Source organism: Corvus hawaiiensis, chromosome 13 (assembly GCF_020740725.1).
Source record: "Corvus hawaiiensis isolate bCorHaw1 chromosome 13, bCorHaw1.pri.cur, whole genome shotgun sequence".
Lineage (NCBI taxonomy): Eukaryota > Metazoa > Chordata > Aves > Passeriformes > Corvidae > Corvus > Corvus hawaiiensis.
The window spans coordinates 14953752-14981243 of record NC_063225.1 but is presented as its reverse complement, the minus strand read 5'-3'; the positions used below and the strand labels follow the sequence as shown (position 1 = coordinate 14981243).

General features: G+C 36.2%; 1 protein-coding gene and 1 long non-coding RNA gene across 10 annotated transcripts in view; one reads left to right on the top strand and one right to left on the bottom strand.

Annotated features, from left to right (window-relative positions):
- The window catches only part of LOC125332898, a 30061-nt gene extending 5725 nt beyond the window's left edge, over positions 1-24336 (top strand). The window contains exons 5-8 of one of the 2 annotated variants that reach the window (XR_007206661.1): positions 6981-7068; positions 12298-12488; positions 15856-15970; positions 20473-24336. This is a non-coding gene — a long non-coding RNA (uncharacterized LOC125332898). Of the gene's footprint in view, positions 1-6980; positions 7069-12297; positions 14543-15855; positions 15971-20472 lie in introns of those variants that run through there. The other variant, XR_007206660.1, reaches the window with a different exon arrangement.
- Positions 1-25907, bottom strand: part of TJP1 (tight junction protein 1) — a 190226-nt gene extending 164319 nt beyond the window's left edge. For 2 of the 8 annotated variants that reach the window (XM_048318273.1, XM_048318275.1), the window contains exons 1-2: positions 25446-25907; positions 22408-22552 (exon numbers count right to left, since the gene is read on the bottom strand). In XM_048318273.1, coding sequence (XP_048174230.1) covers positions 22408-22552; positions 25446-25863 — 563 coding nt within the window. In that variant the 5' untranslated portion in view covers positions 25864-25907. The remainder of the gene's footprint in view (positions 1-22407; positions 22553-25445) is intronic. The other 6 variants (XM_048318282.1, XM_048318276.1, XM_048318274.1 and 3 more) reach the window with 4 other exon arrangements.
- Between the last annotated feature and the right edge of the window lie 1585 nt (positions 25908-27492).

Here is a 27492-nt window from a genome sequence, read left to right as displayed (position 1 = left end):
ATACATATTAAGTGAAGATTATGTAAATATATATAGAGAGATAAATACAGTATCATCATAAAAAATAAACAAAAACACCTGAAGGAATTTTCCTATCACACTTTACTGTGGAATTGACAGTGTACACAAAGGGAAGTTTTCACATTTCTTTGAAGTGTCCTCATGAGAGACTGGCTTGGCTGGTGGCAGAGAACTGTGGGTCTAAGTGGGTACAGTAATGAACTGACACAGTCATTTAAAACTAGTTTGCATTTTCTGAAACTGTTCATCCTGATCATTTATTTGAGCTGCCAAAATAAAAAGAAGTAAATAATTTTGCTTTGGAAGGAAAGAATGTTCACCTTGTTTTCTCAGAAGAAGAAAATATCTTAAGAGAATTTATTCACAGAATAAAAAATTACTGTGGATTAGCAAGAAGAAAGGGTTTTCTAAATTAAGCAATTGAAATATTTACAAGAAACTTGTGAGCAAGTATCCCTGTTATACTATATAATTACAGGGCATTTAGAAGTGGTTTTCTATACACATAGTGTTAGTGCTGCTCTACCAAGTCTGATTTGGAATTGCTTTATACTATTAAAACCAAATTTTAAATTACTGCAAAAATAAGAATACTATTAAAGTGAGGAATTCAGGCTAGACTAAAGTGGACTTGTACAGCTGCTGTCCAGTGATTTTAGATATACCCATTCCTTGCAAGCTTGTAATGCTAAGATTTTACTCTTAAAAAAAAAAAAGAAAACTACCCTAAGTCAAAATTATCCAAATATCACATTATGCCTGACAAGCATGACCCTCTCACAGGATAAAATAAGCTTAATGTAGAAAAAAATAAGCATATGCATGAATTCCATTAGTGCTCTCTGATACAGCTTATTCATGTAGAAAACTACTGGAGGGAAGAAATCACCAAGCGTACAATTTCAATGTGAGATGCAAAAGAAAGAGAAGCGTAAGTAACATCGCTTCCCAGAAAAGATTCTAAGGAATAGAGTGCCATCTGCAACACATCACAGTCTAAGTACACAAAGATCTAATTAATTAATCTTGCTAACTGCGTATTGGTAGAGCTGTGAGCCTCTGTACCTCTGAGGTGAGGTGTGATCAGGCCTTGCTATGATTTTGGGATGTAGAGTTGTTAATAGCTTTCATTTTTAGATGCTATGCCCGATGGGGAACCCTCCAAGCACACAACAGTTAAAAAAAAATGGAAGATTGCGAAAAGCAGGGGATAATTACTCTTCCCTGGAGGAAGGGTGTAAAATTCTGAAAAACAAAAATTCAGAATATTGTAGGCTGAGAAAAAAATATGGCTATCTGAACTGCTGTGGTAGATGTGTTATAGAACCACTGTGAAAAATCTGGAACGAGGACCAATTCATATGGCTGCACTCAGTTGTCTGGAAAGACTACTTGCTTACTTTGCCCCTTTTGTTTTCAGTTCAGTGGTGAGTTTTGTGCACGGTACCTGTACACATCAGGATAAGTAGATCAAAATGACAGAGAGTATTACTAAAATTTAAGGAGTTTCTCTTGCCAAAATTTATAAACATGCCTAATTTTATAAATTATTTTTATGTTATAAATAAAAATAATTATCATTTATTTACAATATTATAAATATGAAATTTATAAATTCAGAGCCTTATTTAGCATCTTTAATATCTTTAATTAAATGCTGATAAGAAAGTTTCCGCATTCATAAGATACAAGTCTGAAGGTTAGCTGGATGTTTCCTGAATGTATTGAAATTGTTTATAATGTGAGTTGAAGACCGTTTTATATCTCTAGCTGTATATTTGCACTTACTACAGATATGAAAATCATTTTTCACTTTCAAGAAGAAAGTTGCTCTTATTAGAGTGTATAAAGCTTAGAGTGTATAAAGCTGTTCTCATTATCATGTGTATGACTGTTAATATTATGCTATTTTAATCAGATTAGCAGTACAATGAAAATTAATGTAATAGGATTTGCTATAATTAGAGGCAAGTATACAGTAATCTACTATGAAAAGAACACAAAAAATGTCAGTGGAGCTCATTACAGGGATATTGTTTATGGTAATTATTCAAATTTTTTAAAAAACATGCTAAGTCTGATTTTAATAATTTTTTTTTCTTGACACAACTTTAATAAAACAATTCAACCCAGAAATGTTATTACTGTTCAAGTATTACTCTTTTCTGGGCCAGAAAGAAGTGGAACTAACTACAAACAACTTTAACAACTGAAGGACTACAAGCTGCTCTTTTCATTGTCCTGTCCAAATAAAAAATACAATGAAAACAAGGAGTAAAAATGATAAAATAGTGCTAAACAAGATTTTTACAACATAGATGAAGGATTATACTGTTATTGTATACCTGTCTCTTGTAACGTTCTCATAGATCATAAAACTTAAGATACACAAATGAAGCCTAAAAGATGGACATTAAGAAATGAAAAGCTAACTTAAAAGTATAGTTAAATGTAATAGCAAAAACTTTGATGCTGCAGGGAATTTTTTTTGGTATGTGGGACTCCACCTGGTGAAAGAATCAGCTTGAACACAGCAGGGTGAAGGACTGGTTCCTATGATGTCACTTTTGCTGTCATTAGTAATTAGGTGATGCCATCCCTAGTGCCATGGTACCCTGTCCCACTGGAAATTCAAAATACAGTACTGGGTTACAGTGTGCATCTACAAAGCTTTCAAGAGTCCAACATGAATATTTTCAAGAAAAAACAAAACTATTCATGCTGCTAAGAATCTGCAAGATCTGGTCTTTTAGTCACTGAGTGTTTAATTTTGAGGAAACAGCAGAGGTAGCACTTGTAACATCCTAGTGAGATAGAGCTCTCCCGTTAAGGATGTGTGTGTGAAGAAGGGTTATATATTAAAAAAAGAAATTCATGAGAGAGATAAAAATCAGCTGAAAGGAACTCTTGAGCCAAGTTTTGAAAATGTTTCAAATTATGAAAGCCTAACTTCAGACAATATATGTCTCTGTATCCCAATTCAACTTTCTTTTATTAAAAAAAATTTATATTAAATTGGACCAATATTTTCAATGTGAAAAAAATTTAATATATGTCATTTTTTCAGGTGTATGGAAATGAAGAATAGAAAACACTTTTTAGTTTCTTTCAAGAATATCAAATACAAAAGAAAGAACAGATCTGTTAATTCTAGCTACATGTAGTTTTGAATATCAAGCAAGTATTTTTCTTACTGCATCGAATACATAAGGGATGTACATTCATCTATCTTTTACTAACCCGTGTCAAGACTTTTCTAGATTCTAGTCATTTATAACAATAAAAATTCATGTGCAGATCAACAATCTTGCTACAAACCAAATTTTTATATCAAATAAGCAATTTTCTGTCCTCTGCTTCAGAAAAGAAACAATCAATTCTAGCTTCTTTTATACACTGCAGTTATTGATACTTTTGGCATAGATGATCTGGCTCCAAATTTGCTGTGAGTAGACCAATTTTTTTTTTAATTGCCCCAGTATAAAAATAAAACTGCCTTTATGGCATTCCTGATGTTATGCTATCAAATTGCATAAGGCCTTCCTTCCTGGGCAAAGCATGAATAACAAAAGAGAAAATGGAGGTAATTAAGCAATTTGCCATTCGTTCCTTAGCAGAGAGTACAAAATTTTGGGTTTGAGTTGTGGGGTGTGGTGTGGTGTGGTGTGAGTCAGTCCCTTGGTTTTAAGCAAAAGAATAACACAAATAATGCACTAGTAAGGTTTTGTCTGGTAAAGTAAATAGACTTAAATCAGCTTTTGCCATTATAGCAGTTTATATAACATTTTCCTGGTTTTTATAATATTTCTCTTGCTTGTTTTTAGACATTAAAAAACCAGAAGCCTGCACAAGACTGTTGTACAAGATTTTATTTGTCCAATTTAAAATTGGTCATCACATCAGTATTTTCTGATACTGTAATATTTCTACTTCCTAACATGTTTCAAAAACAAATTGGCAAAAGCTATGAAGCAAAGTTATATTTTAATATACTCTCTGTTCTTTCCTTTTGTTTGCCTCTAATTATTTAACGTGTTTGCTTGGAGATTTGAAAGAAAAAGCAAGACCATGTTAGGGTCAGGTGTACTCAGTTGGCATAAATGAATAAGGCCACATGGAAGTGATCATTTTATACCATGTGAAGGTCTGATAGCATGGTCTAATCCATGCATTTTGCTGAGTGTTGGGAACAGTATTTCTCATGAGTGATTTCCTGAAGGTGACCTAGATGGTGTCTGTCCTGAGATCTGTCATGCTGTGATCTGCATGACTGCAATGGCAGCATGCACCATGTTAAGAGTTATGGGATAATGACTCTTCTCACTAGAACCTACTACTTTTTTTCTTTTTCTCATTACACACTACCAGGTTTGAGATCTCACTTGCTCTCTTGCCAAGTAATCAATTTGCCCACCATCTGCATGTAAAGAGCACCCAAGCAGTTAGGAAACTGACTGGTTCTTACTCAGTACTGTGGTTTCTTGAGAGCTATTCTTTGACTCTCCAGACTTTGGAGCCCCAAGAGAGTATACAACAAAAATGGAAATGGTGCTTATTGTTTAGTTAAAGAATCCTACTTTTTTTCTGTGAATTTTTTTTTAATAATGTACAAAAGATAGATTTTGAAGATTAACTATTAGAGCCATAAATAGACATCTCTCCTGGCACCCTGAACATCTCTGCAAATCTATTCCTTTAATTGCCGTAGTGCAAACCCTTCCTCAGAACCATCTGCAACACTACTGAGATTTGAAAACCAGAACATAGTAAAAAGACCATAGCTTAATGGATAATGATCAAGGACATTCTCAAACTCACTGCACTTATCTTCCAGACAACTGCCCAAGCAGCTAAAGCACCTCTTCATTGGTCTCACTCCCAAGTGAAAGATATAAACACTACAGAAGCCAGAGAACTTCTCTAAAGAAAACCAGCTGATTTCTCACACAAATCTAGTGTGATGTTCCTCCTCCAAATCTTTGCTGGACCTTCGTGACAAGCAAATAGAATGAATAAAGCAGTGACCACACTATGGAACAAATAAATAGCAGTGACTATTCAAATGGAATTAACAACATCAAGCTTCTTATCTGCTCATGTAGCCAAAAGTGATGATGTTCCACTCATTGTGAGTGACCTCGCAGTGGCTGGAGATAACGTTTTGCAGTGCTGACAGTTTGAATGTGTACCAGAGTACACTGTCACTAAAAGAAAACATAGATCTAGAAGACAGAAGACATAGTGTTTGTAGGAACAAAGCAAAAATACCAACACTTGCAAGTAGTCACTGCAACACACATTCAGTCTGGTGATCTGTGCACATCACTGTGACAGCAGCAATAAATCACAAGCTCTGCAACTGTTCAGAGGAAAGGTTTCCTGTGAACCTGAAGCCAAAATTAAGGTGGATCATGTGGTATTGGATTTACTCCATTCAATAGATAAGTTTCTGGTTATCTTATTATGCAAAAAACATACATACCATCTGTCTTAGGCATTTATGAAATATTATTACTGTGGTATCTGTACCGTGAACAAAACAGAAATAGACTCTGCTCTTGCTTTCCTGTATTTTCATATGATCACATCTCTAAGTAAGCTGCATTAATTTCAAATGATCTTTTCTACTGCAACTTCTGAAAGCATAGGTGTCTTAGCATTGTATTGCATCTTTTACCTGGTCATCCAATCAAAGGTATTTATCTTTGTAATTCCTACTGACTTCTGTAAATTTTGACAAAATAGTGCTATTCCACCAAAATAAAACATTAAACTCTCTTACACAACTTGAATCTCAAAAATTTCTAATGGATGGAAAACACACTAAGAAAAATCATTCAGCATAGCAGCAGAATAGTTGTCCAGTAGCAAAGAAGAGAAGTTCTACATAAGTATTCTGATGCTGCTCTGGTTGCAAGGAATTTTATTCTCTTGATGGATTTAAGATTAGAGTAGCACCAATGTCATTTCTCAGTTACTTGCCGTCCTACTTGATGCAGACATCTGACATCTCATGACAAATCTGATGCTGTAGAAGCTCAGCTTCTCTCTGGTGAACTGTATTACAAATACAACCAAATTCAAGGTCATAGCTAAGATTCTAAGTGAATATGATAAGATAGAATTAAATATAATGCATAGAATCTCATCTGCATTTCTGTCATCTCTTGTATGAGCGTCTCTGAAGGAGTTATAATTGTGAATAAATACAACCTCAAGATTGATGAATTTCTGGGGGAGTTGGCTACAAATGTTATCTGAAGATTCATATAATCTTCAGACTGAAATTGCATTTTCCATTTTCTTTGCCATAGGTCTTTTACAAAGAACATCAAAATAAGAGACACTGCTTTTCCCTTACAAAGGCATTGTCATACTACTGTACAAATAATGTTTAACTGCTCACACACCTAACAAGCACCAGTGACAAACATTCCTGCTCCACTATATAGCATTATTTTAAGATTACTCTATGTCCTCTTCTAACCTACTGTACATAATCTTATCACCTCTTGTCTCAGTTTGTTTCTCCAAATGTCATTAGCATGCTTTAGTCTAGCAACCAGCTACTTGTCCTTTGAATTCAATTGGCCTTCACTAGGTGGTACAAGAGAAGAATATTTTCTGCTATTTTCAATCAAGAAACCTTGAAGAGACATTCTTGTTCTTCACATGTTTTCTGGCTAGCATTGAATAGAAAGAGACTAGTAAGGAAGCAACCCATATAAAAGCACTACAGATTTCATCTTGACTTCTTCTGCAGACCCAGTATTGAAACATCTTGAGACATTTTCATGGAGTTTCTTGCTAGCCTTGATGTGCTTTCTTTTTTTGATGCTTCCCTCTCCAATATCGTAAGCTAATTTTTTCTTTGCAGTCTGTTGCAAGTGTTTTACAAAGAACAAATTCATCTTGTATCACCTACACAAAATGACAATGCTGTCTCCCATTTTTTGCAGCAGCAGCAGCGCTGAAGTTACTCATAAATTGTCCTGTGCGTTTGACATACAGCCAACAACTGGAAGAAGCAAACTCACCCCTCCCCAGGTATTTTTCTTCATTTTGTAATTTCACTGTATTTACCAGACACTGTTAGTTACTGTGGTATATATACTTATTTTTACTTACTCTTGTCAACCCAGAGAAAAGAGAAGCACCATCACTTGATTTGCACATCCCAGTTTTCTGTAATCTTCTGAATAATTAATGGAACACATATAATTGAGCTGTTTATATGAACAAAGTTTACATGTGGTTTATAAAGCTTGTTCCTTTTTTTGCATTTGTTGTAGTAGGAATACATATCCTCTCACCTATATTTTAGAAATAAGTTCGTAAAGTTCTAAGGAAATTCACATGGAGAATAGGAGAATGATACTAAAGGGATGAACAAACCCAGGAAATCAGACAACTTTGAAAATGAACTTAAATGATCCTCTTGTTCCTACCTGCTGCATATTGCCTTTATTTTGCTGTGTCTGTACTAATAACAATGGCATATTTTCTTGTGTAAAGTACAGGAAGCCAGTGGGCCAAAGCCATATGTAAAATATGTTTCAAAATTCTGCAGAGTGGGATAAATGGGTAATCTAATGTTTCTTTATCAGGCAGTCATCATATGTCGGTATGCTGCCTGTAGCAACAGATAGCACAGTATATAACATTCTGAATTCTGTAACTGAGAAACACATTGAGCAAAAACCAGCTGTGCCTGGTTCCAAAAGTACTGCTTGTATTTCTACTTAGCTGAATAGACAGGGGTTATTCACAGGCAGTGTTTACCATTACTTTGGGGGAGGGTTTGAGGAAGGGAGAGAAAAACTCTAGCTATGTTTAAATGTCCTATAGGCTTTCTTATGTACTCCATGCTTTGATTAAAACCATGTGTTCCTGCTTGTCCCTCATCCTTTATCCCCTACAGAAGGAGCAAGTAGTGATAATTTGCAGCAAGATTTTTATGTAAGTGTCCCCCTTACATGGGTTTTGTGTGGAAGGGAAACATATGGTTCTGAAAGAGCATTAATACCCAGGTACAGCTGGTCTTTGAAGATTTTAAGTGATCTAGATAAAAAGAATTATCAAATGCCTCCCAAAGGAGACTGTGGCTTTATAACAAGTGTAACACTTATAGGGAGATGTCTATGAAGACCTAAGAATAGAGTGAGGGTTGTATTGGCAAAAGAAAAATAGACACATAAGCAAGTAAGACAAAAATAAACCCCACAACATGGCCAGTGGCAGAGAACTTAATCACAGTCTACCAGGTTGGCAATGAAGAAAAGGAAACTGATTAATTCATCTATTGTTATTAGTTAATGCAACAACCAAACATTTCTCCATGACAGCAATGTCTCTGCGCTAGGTTTTTATTATCCTGTGGCGCTGGCACTCCTATTACTCAGAGTTAACACTGATTTAAAACAGAGTTCTGTTTGCTTGATATAAAGACAGCTATCAGAAAAAAATTAGAGTCAGACCTTAGTGAGTATCAACCCTGTTTCCTATCTGAAAGGCTCATTGGATTTAAAGAAAAGTCACTTTTAAAGAAGGAAAGATCTAAGGCAACAGATTTATTTGAGGAGCTGATCCCAAAAAAATATGTTCAATCTTTATTTTTATTGTACAGAAATATCATATAGTTCCAACCATACTTAATCAGGCTTCATTACTCCAGAGTCCCAAATAGAAATGCCAGAGCTGAGACTGGACAGTCATTAACTGTTCTTGTGCAGGGTAAAATGTAAAGGTGTATGTTCCCAGGAGAGACCAGATTGCCAAAGGGATAGAGAACAAACTTGATATAGAGAATGAGAAATTCAGAACAGAAAGTTCATAACAGAAGGTTTAGGGAACCTGGGAAATTTATGAAACTCCTATAGTTTCATGACTGCAAGAGGTAAATTAAAGGAGCAATAGAAAGTCAAGAGGAAAGATGGAAGAAAATTGTATAATCCAGGCAGTGCTGTGAGAAGAGGAGCCTTGTCTCACTGGGATTGGTAGCAAATCCAAATCTTACTGTCAAATACAGACGAGAAAGCTAAACCACAGAATCAGAAGCCGTGGGCCAATTCTGCATAAATGAAGTTATATTTTGCAGGACTGCTCAAGATAAAAATCCATTTCAGAAATAAACCACTATCCCATCTATGTTTACAGCAGCAATGAAAATGAAGTTGCTAATACAAAATAAGCACAAATCCATCATTTCTCCTGAATTCTGCAGAAAGAACGTATGCAGATAAGGTGCAAATCTAGTCCTGGGGCTGCCACTGGATAACATGCCCCTAACTAGAAGGATTAGAACTACCATGACATAAGAAATCCTAAGTTAATTTGGAAGTGGAACAGCTGAAGAAAGGCTATTAACAGAAGCTAGAATTAGAATGCGAAGTTAAATTGCTTCAGATTATTTCTGTCTGTGCTGATACTGGTGCCAGATGTGAAAGTCGGGTGAGATAACCATCTTTGAAACCACCAAATCTTTTGTAAGTCAGGGAGTTTAGGAGTCAAGATCAGAGATATTGTACCTATGAGTGTAATAAGAAAAAGTTCCTTTTAACCTTCTCATGTAAGATTGTAGCAATAAAAAAATGGAAAAGAGAATTATATGAAGGGAGGTTCATCTTTTATTTTTTTTTTAATGAGGACACTAAATATATTAACAACAAGTGAAAAGTTTAAGTTATGGTAATTATTTTATAATAACTAAAAGTTGCTTCACAGATTTTTAACAAGGTATGTCCATGGACCAGCTGGTAAGGACCAGCTTGACTAAGTAATTCCTCAAACCAAAAGTAAATATGCTGTGGTCTTAAGTAGGTCCAAGTTGCAGCGTTGTTCTATAATATCTGCATGTGTATTTTATAATGTTACAAGTTATTAAGCATGTTGATGTATAAAAATATGCAGAAATGTTGGCTGCTCGTAGATCATACAGCACGAAGAAATACTAGCTACATAACAGATTAGTAACAGCTGGATGATTTGGAACCAGAAGGCCTAACATGCCAGTACAGGGAAAATTTCACTCAGTTTACAGAACAAGACTACTTTACCTAGGGCAATAAAACAATGCCTCTAGATTGGATTTTGCAGAACCAGGGGCTCCCTTGTGAAACTGCACGATAACTTAGGCATGACAAAGATGTCACAGGATCAAGGAGCCCAGCAGAGAAATTCAGCTGCCTGGAAAGATTCTGACTTGAGAAATTCTGATTGCTTGAAGAGTTGAAATGAATAAAGGAATTAAGCTTGAGGTTACAAAATTTAAAATGGAAGCCTATGCTTTTGTGCTGTAGTGTGTCTTTATGAATATTTCAATTTCTTTAAGAAATAGATCTGTATTCTGTCATCTTTTATCTTTAGAAAGATTTCATTTCATGAAATGCTTAAGATTTTCTGCTTTTAGATTCTCTTTTGGCAGGGGGGTGGGTTTTTTCCATGGAAAGACTTTCCAGGTTTAATGCCGTATTTCAAAAGAAATTTTTTTTCGCTGTATTTTGTTCTTTCCCTTTGACAGCCATCATTGCTGAGTAATGCCCAGGGTCATACTTTTGAAAAGCAAATTCTTCCTTTGCAGCATTGCTGCAGGACCTATGGCAGGGTGTATATCCAGAGAATTAGGTGCTTATCCTTCTCTAAGGTATAGGTTGATGCCTGATATCAACCTTGATATATGGCAGAAGAGTGCCAGATGCAGATGGCTAAAGAAATACAAAAGGGGATATCAGCAGCTACAGAAATTGTTTTAGGGATATATAGACATACATTCACATGTATATACAATTTTGAAATATTAAGCAAGAAATGCATTAAATGTAAGGTATTTTGTTCCACCAGAAAGCATACAGCAGGCTACTAGTCCAGGTCATCAATTGCTTGGATAAAACTCCAGACTGAGCTAAAATCTTCACCACAGAGTGCAGAGAGCTTCAACTGAAGTCAAGAGGGTTGACCCAAAGTATCAAAGATAAAATTAATCTGGATAAAAAGTCCTGACATAATCTCTAGATAGCAGTTATTTTCCTAACAGAATTTATTACCAGAACAAAACTTGAAAAAAATCTCCAACCTTCTCACATCTGTTGGCAGAACATCAGTATATTTAGTAAAATACAATCATTTTCTCATGTAACAGATTTCCACCCTTAATAAATCTTAGTACAAAAAGTTACTAGCATTCAGCTCATACTTAGTGCCAAAACTGGACCGATGTCCTTAATGGGACATTAAGTATTAATATGGCATTGCAGAGGATTCAGGTCCTTCATTGCTAAATCCAGCTTAAACAAAACAAAGAAATTCTATTACTTGCAGAGAAATCAGAAGTGGACCTTAAATCACATGACAATTCAAGGGACAATCCTTGTAGAAGAATAGGGGGTCTTGCCAGTGAAGGTGACCAGTTAACAAATCCCAACTGTGATGGTTACTTTTGGGGTTATTAGATGGGGACAAACTTTTTAGCAGGGCATGTTGTGATAGGACAAGGGGTAATGGTTTTAAACTGAAGGAGAGTCAATTTAGATTACATGGAACAAATTTTTTACAGTGAGGGTGGTGAAACACTGGCACAGGTGAGGTGGTAGATATTCTGTCCCTGGAAAAAGTCAAGGTCAAGCAGGATGGGGCTCTGAGCAACCTGGTCTGCAGTGAGGTTTGGACTAGATGACCTTTAAAAGGTCCCTTCCAACCCAAACTATTCTATGATTCTATTTTTACAGTCATATCACAGATACTTACAAGGACCTTAGAATTTTTCCCATTTATAATTTGATTTCCACTCCCCTGTTCCAGCATTTTTGTTCAACTGGTTTTAGGTTGGCCAAGACAAAATGTGACTAGTTGGTATATGACATGTTACCTCTGCAGTAGATGAACATATTTTGATTTCTACAGCACTGAGTCAGCATTCTGATGAGTTAGCATTTATATTCCCGACAGCTGTTTATTCCTCTCAATGTAATTTCAGAGATAAATGTCCAGAAGGGCCTTGGTGCCCCAGATCTATCAGAAAACATATTTAAGATATTCTGTGGTATTTAAATCATAAAAAAAAAACTTATTCAGTAATGCTAGGACAAAAAGTGTTTAATTTTTAACATTAAATAACTAATTTAAATCTTACTATATTATTTTGAAATATAATCTGGTGAAAAGTCAAAGTATTTTTATTTTCTATGCAAAATCACATCATTGGTTTCTAAGGACATTATAAAATTTAAGAAATATACAGAAACTTCCAATCAGTATTTTTACTTTACTCCTTTTATTTAGTGTTGAGAAAGTAGCCTTTAGAAGAAAAGAAGAGATAAGAACCAGTGCACATAAAGGACCAAATGGTTCCTGGAGCAGCTGACTGATTGTGTCTTACTAAAGCCATGGGAGTAGTTGGCACAGTGGAACACAAATCTCCACAGAACGCAGAACCAGTAGACAAGGATTCACTGAATTCCGAAATTCTTCAGGTAATGCTGCAGGGTTATTTTGGCGAATATGGTGTAGGCTATGATTGTTCATATGCTGTCATTTTAATCTGCATTGTTGTTTTTATTCTTCTTGTAAAGCAGTGCAGATGTTGCAGAGTAGCACAGATTTTATTTTCCTGCATCACCCCTATAGAATTGGTGGGGTGTTCTACCTGATTTAGCACAGCTGCCTTAGCTTTGGACTTTAGTAAGAGTAAACTCTTTCTAGAAGATGTTTCTTCTGAACACTCTTCTGATAGATGTGCATTTATAATATGGTACGGAAATGAAATTTACTGTTAGCAAGATTATAGAAGTTCCTGTTACTCATGCAAAAATAAAATCCAGTTCTGAATCCCATTAAATTAATGTTTTTGATCATATATGGTGGCAATTAATTCTACAGATTACTTATGATTTTGCTAAGATAATACTTAATTGCTCTGTTTTTTCAGACTTCATTTTGCCTTGTCACAGGACAAAAAGAAAAAAAAGATTTCTAATTGTTTGGTTCATATCCTCTATTACCTACCTTTTTTCTTATCCTAATCTCTAGTCTAAATCAAACAGTCCCTTTTTCAGACTCAGGTAGAAAGATATCTTTGCTTATTAAACTAATAATATATTTTGCCTGTATTTTTAATTTTGCTCTTACTGATTTTTTTTCTTCTTTTTTGGGATAAAGAACAGAGAACAGTAGAGAGGAGTTTTCCAATAGATTCTTTCTGCATCATAATACTTTGGCTGCTGTAGACAACCAACCAGTAGTTCTTACTAAACTTTCTGTAGTACTGGCAAGTACTTTTCTTTTTTTTTCCTCCCCTGGTACCTATAAATTTAGAAGTAAAGATAATAGGCCAAATTAACTTGCAGGCAATTCCATTCATCTCCTTTATGACTGTGTCCATAAATGAACATGCAAACCAATGAATAAAACCATCATGGTTATTACTTCAGTAAAGTAAGGTTTTTAAAATACAAGGAGTACTTTTGATGCTAAACTCCTTAATAAAAACCCAAAACTTGAATGTTATTACCCTAGTATTTTTTTCCCGTGTGCTTACTTATGTCAATAAATGAGGTTAAACAGGAGGTGAAAGTCTTCTTCAATGTACACTAAGCTATGATGCAAACTTTATTGTGGAAAGAAACCATCTTGAATCTAAGCATTCAAGATCATTTACTTGGCTGTGACATATACACTGTAAAAAAAAGGTGTAAGTAGAAGATAATAATCTTTTTGATCCATTAATGAAAATTTATTCGGGCCATTTCTGTACAAGCATTGCATTGCCAACATAGACTAATGTATAGCTGTCTCAAAAATCATTAAATGCATCTTGAAATTGAACACTGGTTACAAATTATTATTATCCCTTCTAAAATCAATTAATAATTCTATTTCTGTATTTATCCGTTTTCCTCTGGCATTATAAGACATACTGAAGATTGCAGTGCCTGTACTGCAATTTTGTGGATGTTTTTTCAACATTCCACTTTGGTTTAAAAACATAGTGAAGAATGACCATCAGGGTCAATATAATTGTATAAAAATGTTCTCAGTTTAATGCTTTGCTTTATTCCCAGCTCAGTCTTAAATGACATGGAAAAAGAAAAGTAATTTGATTAATTGAAATGCTGCTTTAAGTGATTGTGTATATAGCTCTCTGCCTCTTGAGAAATCATTAGCTTGCACAGCAAACAGCTACATCTACTCTCACTGCAGGAACTCCAAGAACTTTGTGCTGACATTTGCAAGACTATTCATGCTGCATACAACACAAATTTTCCCAAACACTGTACTAAATACATATATAGTAAATGATACCAAAAGCAACAATGATTTTTTTTTTCCCCTCATAAACTGAGTATCTGTTTCTTGGTGGTATTGTTACTTCAGGACTTCAGTGCCTGGAGTTCCCAGGTGACACTGATAGAGATTTATTCTGACCTAGAAGTGTTTACAATCTAACTATGTCTTTATGGAAGTATTGCGATGACAAAAAGGTCAAAATTATGTTATTACATATAGTTCAATGCATTTTTTCCTCAGTATGCAACCAGAGCATGTGCCAACAGCAGTCATAGAAGAAATATTTTTATGGCAATTTTATGATTCAGTGCTGTTGGGGCTGGGCAGTAGCAAAGAATATGTTATTAATATTACAGAGATAATCTTCCTAAGTATAGCCAAGACTTAAGACAGAAGGCTTCTGTGAGAAGGTTTTACTAAGATGCAGTCATTGTGTTATGATCTCTTACTAAAAGACTGGTTTAAATGTAAATTAAATCACAGCAAGAATATGTACATCCCCCAAGTGACAGATGAGCACAGTGACAGTGGGAATGCACACTGCCAGCTCCAGCTCATCTCTCACATAGCCCTTCTCAGACCTGAGACTTCCATTTCATTAACCTGTATCAAAACCCTTAGGAAACCACTAGAGCAGGCAGGAGTCATCTTAAGACAAGACTGCTGGGTGACTGGAAAGGCAGCTGTAAGACCCGAGCCCTGTCTGTGTCCGGTCTGCTATAACAGTGCCAACCTGGGAAGCACAGGAAATGGAAAAAGGCTCCTCTGATTAGTGAAGAGATGGCTTAAGATGTATATAGAAGCCCCATCACAGCTCCCAGAGACGTTTTCTGATGCAAAGAACAATCTTTTGGCCATTCCTTGCCAAGAATAGCCAAAAATAAGGTAGAGGCTGCAGTAATTAACTGTAAAAGCCAAAAATTAGGGAAATTCAATGATCAGAAAAAAACGTTTTCAAGGCCAAAAGCTTTCTATCAAGTTTTGTTGGAAGCAAAATTCAGGGAGAATAGATAAGAGGGGTCTGGATATTTTGAGACATGGGATATTGTGTGAGGAAGCATACATAATGCATTGCTATGGTAATGGTTGCCACAGTTGGTATCTTATGTGGAAAAAAAAAAAAATTCTGTAAAAGTGTACTTACACAAGCAACTGCTACTTCAGTCACAAGAGCAGTTTAGTTATCTATACTATCATAGAACTTCTCATATTTTACATTTTGTGTAGCAGGGGAAGCAGTTTACTGAAGTGACCATTTATATGGAGGAAATGTAGATTACCCTGAGCTGAGCAGGCTACTAAAGAAAGAGTCTGGTCTTTATTATGATGTACTGTACTTACAGGGTCTGATAACTGCTAATGTGCCAACAGTTGCAAGAAATTACAATAAGAGACTGGAAAGAGCTTTAAATGGTATTTCTAAAGTGGAAATACCCAAAAGACTTGGGAAAGACATTTGTTCTGAGCTCTTTATTTCCTTTGCTCTTCTCATCCTTCACTTCTCTTTTACACTTCTTTCTACTGCTGTCTATAGCCACGGCTTATCTGTTCCAGGTTCCAAACTGAGATAAGCAGCTTCCTGTCAAATGAGCCAATGCTGCTGGATGAATTGACCTTGACATAACTGCTGTGATGCCAAAAGCCACAAGCCAAGGGTGACAATTGTTACGTATGTCATGGCTAATTTGTATTGTTGATGCATGTCATAAAAATACCAGGTAGTAAAGACACAAAGGAGTGCAGTCCCTTGGTTTATTAAAATCTAATCTCTTGAACCTCAATAAACACTTGTGATCAGGCACAACCTGAATAAAACCTTTCCATATGTATGTTACCTGTAGTATTAGCTTCTAGTTTGCAAAACACATTTGCCCTGATAATACAGGCAAAATTAGGGATGGCACCCTCAAAGCAGGAATACTGGCAGTGACTTGGGCATGCCAAGTAGCAGGTGTTTGGAGGAAGCCAGTCAAGGTTTCGTCTCACTATTTTCTGGCAAGAAGTGGCTGTTTTTCTCGATCCTTGATTGCATTGGCTCAGTGCATCCTCTCTTGCAGAATACCATCCATGAGGAGGTGCATAATCCATGAGAATTTTCTCTTACAGATTCTTCCCACATAAATTTCATCAGGAGAGCAGGATTTTTTTTCTGTTTCCACTGCCACTACAAATCATTCAGATGTAGAGGAAAACAGGACCATTCATTAAGGAGCTCTGTACTCCAAGCACATCCAAAAACCTCCTTTGAAGACTAACTACTTCTCTAAGTAATCCCTGGAAGTAGGAAAATATGAGGTAGATGCAAGCACCAGAACAGCATGCAGTATTCCAGGAGTGAGCAAATTGTGGCATTATAGACTATTATATTTCCTATTTTGGTCTTTTTTCCTTTCCTAAAAAACACTTGTATTTTTGGATTGCTGCCATGCACTGAGTTGATGTTTTTGTGAAAATGTCTGTCACAATCCAAAACTTTCACTTCTGAGTGACAACAGGCAACTCAGACTTTACCCCTTTATGAATAAAGCCAAGAACACATATATAATTTCACATTTATCTACATTAAATTTCCTCTGCCATTTTTTTAACCAGTTACTTAATCTTAAGGCCCATTTACAGTGCTGTGCACAGCTCTCACACATCCTATGTTGAGTAAATCCTCAGCAAATTTTTCCACTTCACTGCTAAGATCTTCCAATCAATTTTCGAGTTTGTTAGGGAAAATCAATCCCCTGCAGAATTCTACTGGTGACTTCTCTCTGGGTTGTCCCTGTGCTCACATGGTTGAAGGCTTGTTGCAGGGGAACGTGGTATTCAGCATGGCTCTGTAAAGGTGCTGGGGAGCTGTGTGGCCCCTTGTCTTGGACTTCCTGCATGAGAATCATCTGCACTTCTGTGCTATGCTCTGTCCCTTGTGCTGGGATCTGCACACCAGCGAGAGCTGATCAACCCAGTCTGTGCCTTCCTCTGTGCCTGACACACTGGGCAGGAAGTGAGTGGATTATTTGGCATTTCCCTGCAGTGGAGGACTGTGCAATTTCTGTCAAGATTCTGCATTAACTGAGTTCTTCTTGAAAGGGATTTTTTCTATATGCAGTCCAGACCTATGGTCTTTGTCATCTGATTTGACCCCCGTGTAACATACCCCCTTTCATGGGATCAGACACAGGTAAAAAAGAATGAACTTCAGAAATCTAACTTCAGACCGAAGGTAGGACACTAATATCCTTTGCTAAAGGAATGCTTTGGGGCATAGAAAAAGTGTTTTAGAGCAAAGGAAGTTTAACAGTACACAGCCTTGTGACCCAAGACCCAATACAGCAGTTCAGTAGGGAAACTGTAGAATATGAGTAGGAAGTCCGTAGAAATACAATTTGTTTTCATAAACGTATCCAAAAAAAGGAATCATATATTAATCTGTTGGAACTGAGTGAGTACAGCCAAACAAATACAACCTAAACATTTGAATATCTATGGCATTTTATTATTTGGTTTGCACTTCATGGGCTTGATTTACCACTACAGTGCACTTAATTTTGCTGTCTTCATATGGAACATGGGTATGAAAGTTTCCAAATCAGCAAGGAATTCCAAATTCCTGAAGTGTGAAAATCATCATATCTCTGATTTTGGGCTCATACTCTTCACTGGTTTGTGTTTGGATGCCATTTTTCTTCTCTGGGAAACACAGACTATGAATTTAGTTTGCCACATTCAATGAAGGAAAGGAAGTATTTGCCACTATGCCTTTGAAACATCAAAGTTACATTTGCATGGGTTGGTAAGGAGCACAGACTCATTAGCGATGTTAGCAAATCAAACCGAGAAATGCTTCTAAATGTCCTGTGTGTATCCTCTGTATCTGTCTCCGTGTGTGTGTGTATTGTGTCTAGGAAAACAAATCATTATGCTATTGTTACAATTCTAAATAATCATTCACAGTTATAATTTCAAATAGGCAGCCAAGGAATTGTACTGTAGTGCAGTACCATCTAGTGGCCCCATTGAACAGGGCTTTATGGGAGACAAGTGTTCAGTGTTAACTGCTGAATGCTGCATTTGTTGATGCTCTTTTTTATTAGTGTCAAGTTTCTGAAGGAACACAAAACACATGCAAAATATGGCATAAACACTCTACTATCTAAACCAGTAATGATGTTTAGAGGTGTCAGATGCCAATATATGTCCAAATAAATTTTAGAAATCTGGTGCTGTGGCTTAACTCTGCACTTCTTTCTGAATAAATGCTGTTTACATGATTTGTATACATTTTTTGTTATTTAAAGCAAAGCAGAGACTGTTGCATTTACAATAGAACTTATAATTAGTGAAGTTTTGCCACACATAAGATTTTTTCCCTGTGCAAAATGATAATTTTCAAATCACAGATCACAGAATTTTCTGAGTTGAAAGGGACCCACAAGGATCATCAAGTCCAACTCTTAAGTGACTTAAGGCAGTCACATCCGGTGACTGAACCCACAACCTTGATTGGGTTATCAGCACCATGTTCTAACCAACTGAGCTAACATTGAAAATCAACTTATTTAAGAGCTGTGAAACACAATTCCAATAGATTCAGAAAGGTATATTCTACTGTGGAACTGAGCCATTCTAAAATTATAACGAAAGTGGGAAATCCATAAATCAGACTTCAAACATGAATTAATTACATGCACTATAAAGCATGTATCACACAATCATAATCCATTTACATGAAAATGGAAAAGCTGCGTGCAAAAATCTCTTGTTGCTCACAGTGTGAAAATAGATGGCTTGTTTTGTAACAACTACAAAAAATAGTATCTGATTTTCACAGTTTGGATATTACTTACTCTGATAATTTATTTGACAGCCTCTGTAGCACAATCTTTTCTTAATACATGGGAAAGTAACATCTCTATGTACTATTAATGCTACTGAGAGTTGCTTCCTTCAGCATATTAGTTCTCAATCAATAGGAGAATAAAAACCGTTATTGGAGGAGAAAACAGAAAGTCCAAGGAAAATAATTAACTATTTTCTTTATGTTATCTGCATGATTTTTATAGGACCAGCACCAACTGTCCAGTGATGCTTGAGAGAAATATAAATAGAAAAAAACCAAACAACAGACCACCAAAAAACCCAAAAGACAACAACAACCTACACCAAAAATGTGTTGAAAACAGTACTAATTTGAGGTCATATTCAGGCAGTTACTGACCCTACCTATAATTCCATCTATTGGTCTAATAGAGATTGTCCTGTTTTGGAGAGGATATTCTGGGAAAGAAGGTACAGAGAGGACAATGAACAGAACTCGGGACAATATTTTCTGGCCCAAAACCAGACCAAGACCATATCCTTAGCACTGACTTGCAGAAGTCATGCAATATAGTACTTCTGTCTGATATTTTTGTGAGGGTATTTGTAGTTAACCTGCTTGCCCTAAGAATTCGTAGACCAAATCCCAATAGGCAACCTCAAACTTACTCAGTTTCACTTGTGTTATAAACCACATTTTTATTGTGTTAATTAGAAATTATAGAGCTGTCTCAAGAGGAGAAATTATGAATCTTGAGTGGAGTATCCTTATTAGGGATTTCACCTTTAAATTAAAAATTTTGCACACCTTTTGCATCTTTAGTTTTATTTTCTTTTTGCCCAATTTGCTTTACTGGCTGATAATATAATGGCTGTAGTTGGTTGATTCTTAACTAACAAGGTCATCCTATTGTTTAGAACTGAGGGGATTTTACTCTTCCCAGACCATCTATTCTGCAGTGATAAGATCTTGATACTTGTCTAAACATAGGTACAAAAACATAGCTTTGCAGTTGCTATGTAATTGTGGAACCTCTCTTATTGTCTGTATTATCAAAGAACTGTAGCTCACCATGATGGTCTCACTAACATCATCTGGAACTTTGCTATTTACTTCAGAGGCAGAAATTTCTTGTTCTTCACAGGAGTGTCGGTGTGTCTCACATTTTTTTATTATTGGGAAAAAAACGCAAAGAATTTAGAATATTTACAAATACTGAGGAAAGGGCAGGGAAGCTATTTTCCATTTTCTGTTTATTATTCATCTCATCTTTTCTAACTACTGCTACATATTTCTAGTTTTCTTTGTGCCCCCTGTAGTCATGCACCATTTTGTTTATGGGTGGTACTTTCTGTCTCTGACAGGTTGCCTCGTTGATAAGGGCACTGCAACTGTGGTTTGTGATGTGTGAGCTTCTGCACAATATGGGCAGGATATTTGCTTTGCTGGCAGCTTTCTTGTTGTCTTCAAAAGTGAAGTTGTCTTTTCCACAAACTGTTACAAGTGCTTGAGACTCTCATCTCCACGAATCCCACGTTGATTGTGTTTGACACAGGTGTGGCACTTAAGAGAAAACGGACATAGAAGAGTTACGTAATGAATTTTTCTCTTGGATGGAGGAGATGAATGTCAGCATAGAACAGAAGGTGTGGAAAGACTGGTGTGTTTTTAACCTGGTGTCCAGGTATGGTGTTTTTCCCAGGAACTGGTGCTGAAGTAAATTGTGTGCTATTGCACACCAGTTTGTCTTTTCATTGAGTTCTCTGTTTCCAATACAGGGAATTATTCCCTCCTTGCTGTGTGGGTTCTGGGGCTACATCAACTTCCACACCTAACACTGATACACCACAGAGGGAGTATAGCCCCAGCACTGTTTTGTTTTATTCTTCCAGGGTGCATGCAGAACTGATGTGCCATATACTTCTTGTAAGGTAGGATATATATAACAATCTTACAGTGACACTACATGGCTCCATAAATACTAACACTGACATCTTTTATATCTGGTTGGGGTTTTTTGAGTTATCAGGTATTTCCAGCATAAGCTGGCTTCAGGAAAGCTTTCCTACTTTTCTATTACTTCCCTAATGTGATTCTTTAGCTGCAGGCACTTCTTAATTGGTTTGGTTTTGTAAGTGAATTGCTTTGTGTAGTTAGAGGACCAGTGCTACAAAATGAATCTTTTAAAATCCAAATGGCACATATTCAGATAGTGAATGACTACAGGTCTCCTGGAACTCCTGCAAATGACTATGGAGAAATGAGTTCTGACTGGGATTTCAGTAGTTGTGGGTATAGATCAGCCCAAACTGTACAATTTGGGCCCATACTGTGTTGTATCGTGTGTCTTCATACTCCATTACCATTTCATGTTTCACTGCTACTCAGGATGAACTTAACCTCATACAACCACAATTTTTTCACTATCATTTCACAGTCATTAATTTTTACTACATTTCTAAAAACTAGTGTAATCCAGTCACTAGCTGAACCTTAACAAAACTAACCTAGGCATGCAAAGTTATTAAAGCCTTCATAATTTACTCTTTATATGCTACTGACATATCAAAACAGGACAGCTTTTAGCTACTTTTCAAGACTTTTCTCAGAATGTTTCTGTCTTAGCTGGACATGTGTAAATTACCTACAGTACTTCCTAACAGCTAATGATCTATTGTGAGCTGTAGCCCATTCTCATCTAGATTCCTTATTGAATAGGCAAAGCATGACTCCAAACACACAACTGCAAATGCCAGAACTGAATACTAACTACATAAAATGAAGCATTTTAGGATTTCCCAAGGTTTTATTTCTCCTCTTTTTATGTTCAAATCTCTGAAGCAGGGACTTAAATCCCAGTATCCCAGCATGTATCAGGTCACATGCTGTTCTTAATAGGTCTTCCTCAGTTTCTATTCCTCTGAAAGTAAATAAAAACAACAGAAACTGTGATGTTAACTTAGGCTGTCTGTTACACTCCAAGAAAATGTATGAGTGAAATGGACTTCTACATACAGACCTAGTCCTTGAACACTGAAAACTAGCAGTGTCATCAATGCATTACATCACTACTGAATACCTGTAGCAAAGACCAGAGTTGATCCCCAGCATTCATCAGCATCAAAAAATCAACATCCAAAGATGTTCTTTATACAAAGTAGAATTGTACTTTACAAATTCCAGGTAAAATCAAATGCAGTTAAAGCCTTGAACGCTTCCATGGTACTTCATTTATATAGAAACTAAGTCATGGGAAATGTTGTGATTATTAAAGACATCATGACAGTGATAATTTTAACCTGTATTTGTTGAATGATTGGTTCAGTTGTTCCTCAGCAGAAAGGCTTCCTTCTTGGTCGCTCATCTGACAGGATTCATGAAGTTCCATCTCTGCTACAGCTCTCAGTTTTGTTTGCTCTGAGAACGCTGGGAAATGCATACAGTCTGCATAACAATAAAGAAATTTCTCTCATAGCTGATGCATAATTCAATATAACATCTACAGTTTGATGTAATTCTGTCAGTGATGTTACATTTGGATAAATGGCTGGTTTAGGTCAACGCAATCTCTTTTGACCTTTTATACATAAAGTTGTTTCCCTATTCATATTTCCAATAGACCTGAGATATACAGGTCAGACAATTTATAGAAATTTGGAAATAACCTAAAATTCTTACTCCGTATAGAATTCTGTCTGGTCAATGAAGAACTGACTTTCTATTGTATCATATGGGCAAGTAGTAACCAACTGTTTCTCCCCATGAAGTCACTGGGGCTTTGTTTTGTACTATAATGAGAATTGTAAGCAGAGGAATCAAGTTATTAATCTTGAGGCATCAGTGGTGCTGTAACACCCCTTAAGTTACTGTGAGTGTAATTCTTTGAAATAATGAGGTGAAAGAGTTCAAAGTGGTGTTAAAACAATTATGTGCAAGCAACAATACATCCTTCAGTGGCCACATTTCCCTAGCACAGTTCACAGTTTCTGCAGTGAGCTACATTAGTCCAGAGCCTGAGTGACCTCTTGGAATCAAGCCACATTTCCAGCACCTGTCAAATGGTTCTTTCTGTAGGGCATGCAGACAGTGGAAACACATTAAAATAACCACGTCTGCCAACAGGGGCAGGTCCAGAGAACAGAAATTGGCCCCCACTGTACATGCAGCTAATCAATCAGAGGGATTGATTCTATTCTGTGTGCTCAGTCAGCCTGCCATAAAGAGTGTGTTGAACAAGTACAATGGGTGGGATGGCACACAGCCGCTCTGGTAGCTGGGTGTTGATGCCACATAGCACAGGCATAGCAGCTCCTCGTCATACATTTAGACTGCATTCCTTCGTTTTAATTCCTTTGCCCTATCAGTCAGCTTTTAGAGGGTGGAGAAGAAAATTACTGTAATGGAAATAATGAACAATGTTCTTTTTCATCATGTCTTTGTGTGCACCTTGTAACATGGTTTAGCAAAATCAATCTATAAAAATCCACAGTGTCATAACACATAATGTATTTTAATTGAATCTGCAACATAATCTGTGCATGAATTTGAACAGATTATTTGCATGAATTAATGTGAATATATAGCGTGTGTTTTTCTTTGCCTGCTATCCAGTCAATTATTACTAGCAAAAACAGATTCTAAAAGTAGCTTTGCACATTTGATAAGCACTGTTGGGGGAGGGGAAGGAGGAAAGAGTGTAATAGTGGCTGAGCTAAGGCAGCCTGAGGCATTTTTCTGCCTACACAAGGCACAGACAGACAGAATGGATTGGGGACGCTGTTTCACCAGTATCCTTTACTCTTTTGGAAATGTGCGACACTGGCTTTCTCCTTTTTCTCTGTATCTCTTGTGATGTTGTCAGGGAGACAGGGTCCTTGACTTGCACCCAGTTGCTGAGGCCATCCCCCTTTAGAGCAGCACTACCCCCAAACCTTGTACCCACTGGAAGATTGAAATCTGGTCTGTGACAGGCCCCTGCACAATCTGTTTAGGTGGCATAGAACAAAAATCTCCCTGCACTGTTGCTTCAGTTAATTCAGAGGAAGCCCAAACTTCATTCCAAAGAGCGTATTCCAAAATACCTGGCTTTATAATGTATTTATAATCCATTGTATTTATATTTATATGCTTTTTCAAAAAAATGATAGCATAAAGAGGCCCTAAGTAGCCTTTTTATAGCATGGTTGTCTGTGAAGAACATTGTACATGTATTAAAATCCCTAACAACATTTGTGAACCTACTTTGATTTTCTTTTTACTGCCATAATACCTTACTGTAAATTGATATTGAAAAGTTACATTAAATGGGCATCTTTTCATAATTAAATTAGGGTAAAATGTCTGTTGCCTTCTCATGTAATTAGAACTCAAACTGTCAATTTTAAAAGTAATCAGGTTGTCAAGAGAGGACACAATCTATCGCTATTTTAAAGGTCAGAATTGTTTTAGATTTCAATTTTTCATATTTAGTTTATTAATATTTTTATGGAACTCAGACTTACTTTTTTTATTTATAAATAATTGTGATATTAAGGTGTTTAAACGTGGTGCTGAATGGATCAGTGAAAGATGTGACTATTTTAATTAAATTCTAAAAGGACATTCTGTATATAACCTTTGAGCACAACCCTGCAGTCATTGCTGAGAAAAACTCTAACTGACTTGATAGACTGAAATTTAGAATATAACAGACACAAAAAATAAAAATAGGTCAGTAAGATATAATTGTAAACACTCTACACATTTTTCGCATTATCTTTTCTAGTATCTGGCAAGACATTGTTCCGCAAATAAGTACGGATAATGCCTGATGTCCAAATAACGTTTCGGTTAACTTCAGTTGTAGTGTTGATATTTAGTAATACAATCCTTTTTCATGCAGTTGTTTACAGACAGATACAACAAATAATGTGACTTACAAGAAAAATGTGATAGGGATCACTTACTCGGGCATTATCCCTATAGAACTTCTCAATCTATTTTTAAATATTTCAGAAACGGGAAGGAACGTAATCAGTGTTGCATTTCTTATCTAAGCATTATCAATAATACTTAGAAATCCTTTCCCCTATTCTGACTTTTATTTATTAGTAGCAGCAATTTGAACATTCAGCATTTTATCAGTTTAAATATTCTAACAATAAAATGTATTTAATATTTTTTTCTTCTGATTATTTTCTCTTTTATAACAAAGAAACATAAAGGCAGCAAATACTGTATCTGGTTTAATGCAAGAGAGAAAGTAAACACTAATTATAGCAAATAACTATTAGAGTCAAAGGATTGCAAGACATTACCAATATACACTTAAGCATTTCAGAGCAGACAGTGACCTTACCTTCATAGCCAGGGAGAAAGCATGTCAGCAAGTTAGGAGAGACCTCCTCCAAAATGGAATAAAAGGCAGAGAAAGCACCTGGGCCTTTTAAAGAGAGTTTATCTAGAAAATATTCAGTTCTCTCCTTGTAGCTCTCCTGGGACCAAATGTCTTTGTATTCCTCCAAGGAAAAGACTCTCTTGTAAACCAAATATGACAGCACTTTGTTCACGTCCAGCTCTTCCAGTATTTTCTCTCTCTGATTGCTTGGGATTTCAGAAAGCCACTTTTTCCTGTTTTCATTTTCTCCTTTGGTAGATTTTGCACAGTTATAAAACCAAGATTTGGCTGTTCTTCCAAACATTTTGATATTTAAATAGAAAATATAAAATTCTACTTCTGCATTTATTGTGCAGTATTCAGTATGCAAAATAAACATAATGTGGATGGCTAGAATGCAAATACATACTGCTGTCTGTAATTATTGTAATTCCAATGGAATAAAGAAGGCCTACATACAAATTATAAAGAAATCCAGCTCAATGCCTGCAGCCTCCTAAGAGGATTACATTACACTAATTAGCCCTTTACAACTGTTAACAGCTTCTGAACCGTAATGATGAGACTGAGAATTGCTTAGTTACTGTTACTTTTTAATTCTGTAACTGATCTTCAAAGATATCCCTTTGCAAAAAATAATTCATTCTAGAAGACAGCTGATCAAACTGAAATAATCTGTACAAGCTGGTACAGGACATAAAATAAAGCATCCTTTGTACACTTTAATTTTATATTCCTCAGAGGCCATACCCAGTACAAATGCCCTCTACTTCTTGCTCTTCCATAAAATATTAGCTTTAATATGCAATGGAATTACACATTTAGAAAGCATGTTTCTATAAATATTTTGTAAACATATATGCAAAAAGGTTAAAAAAAAAAAGGTTACAGAATATGACTTTTTTGTGAAGGTAAATACATAACTATTAAGAATAGCAACATTTCTGCATGTTTACATTTTTATGGCTTTTCCAAGCAAAATAAACCATGTAGCATCCATTTCCTGAGCCAGGTTTACCAGTGGAGATTACTGCAATCCCAGTGGAGGTGTCCTGCCACTGATAATCATTCACTGAGGATCACACATTACATAACCTCCCTTATGCAAATGCTCCTTTGTATGTGGACTTCTCGGTCTTGTTTTCATACTTTCTGTCAACATAAATTCCCTGTATAGAAAAGCTATGAATACTTCCTGCCTCCTCCTCCTCCTCCTCCTCCTCCTGTTTCTTAGTCTATTTTTTCTATTTCCATTATTTCCAACTGATAATGCATCCATGGCCTAGCTCGTGTGGCCTTACCTGCACTTTTCTGAACGGTAATTTATCTGTTGTGGAGCAAACAAAAATATTTTGCCAAGCTTTTAGTCAAACAAGTTTTACAATATTTTCTGTTCTTGTGATCTTAAGATGCAACTGCTATATTCTCCTGTCAGGCTTCTTTTGTTGCCAAAATTTCAAGTATTAATCAGTTAACATTAAACTTGACCACTGACCATGTCATAATTCAGGAATTTTATTGTGTTTGTGAACACCCAGTTAGCCAGCGCGGCTTCACAGAATTGTTTGGCAGCAGTGCCTGTCACCTTGTGGTTGTTCGCGGTTACAACAAGCCTCTGTGTGACACATCATCTGGAGCAAGGACCAGTGGGATTATGTGTTATTTGAAGCAATATTAATGGTCCCAGTTTACAATGTTATGGCTTATTGGCCATAGCAGTGAGACTCTCACGCTTCTGTGATCATCTCAGGTAGAGCTCCCTGTGCTCTGCACAACATCACACACCAGAGAGGACCATCTGGGGGAAGAGAGATGGTACAGAGCAGCTGTTATCCTAACCATGAGCCATCCTAACCATGAGCCAGGGACCACAGCTAAACCAGGGTCATCTTCAGAGGGAAGAGAAGGTAGCCAACCTATGTGGCAGATCTTCTAGGTAGCCTTGGAAACAAACAGCTCTTTAATTCTTAAAATTCCCTCTAGATTTTTAACATCCATTCAGGTAGTA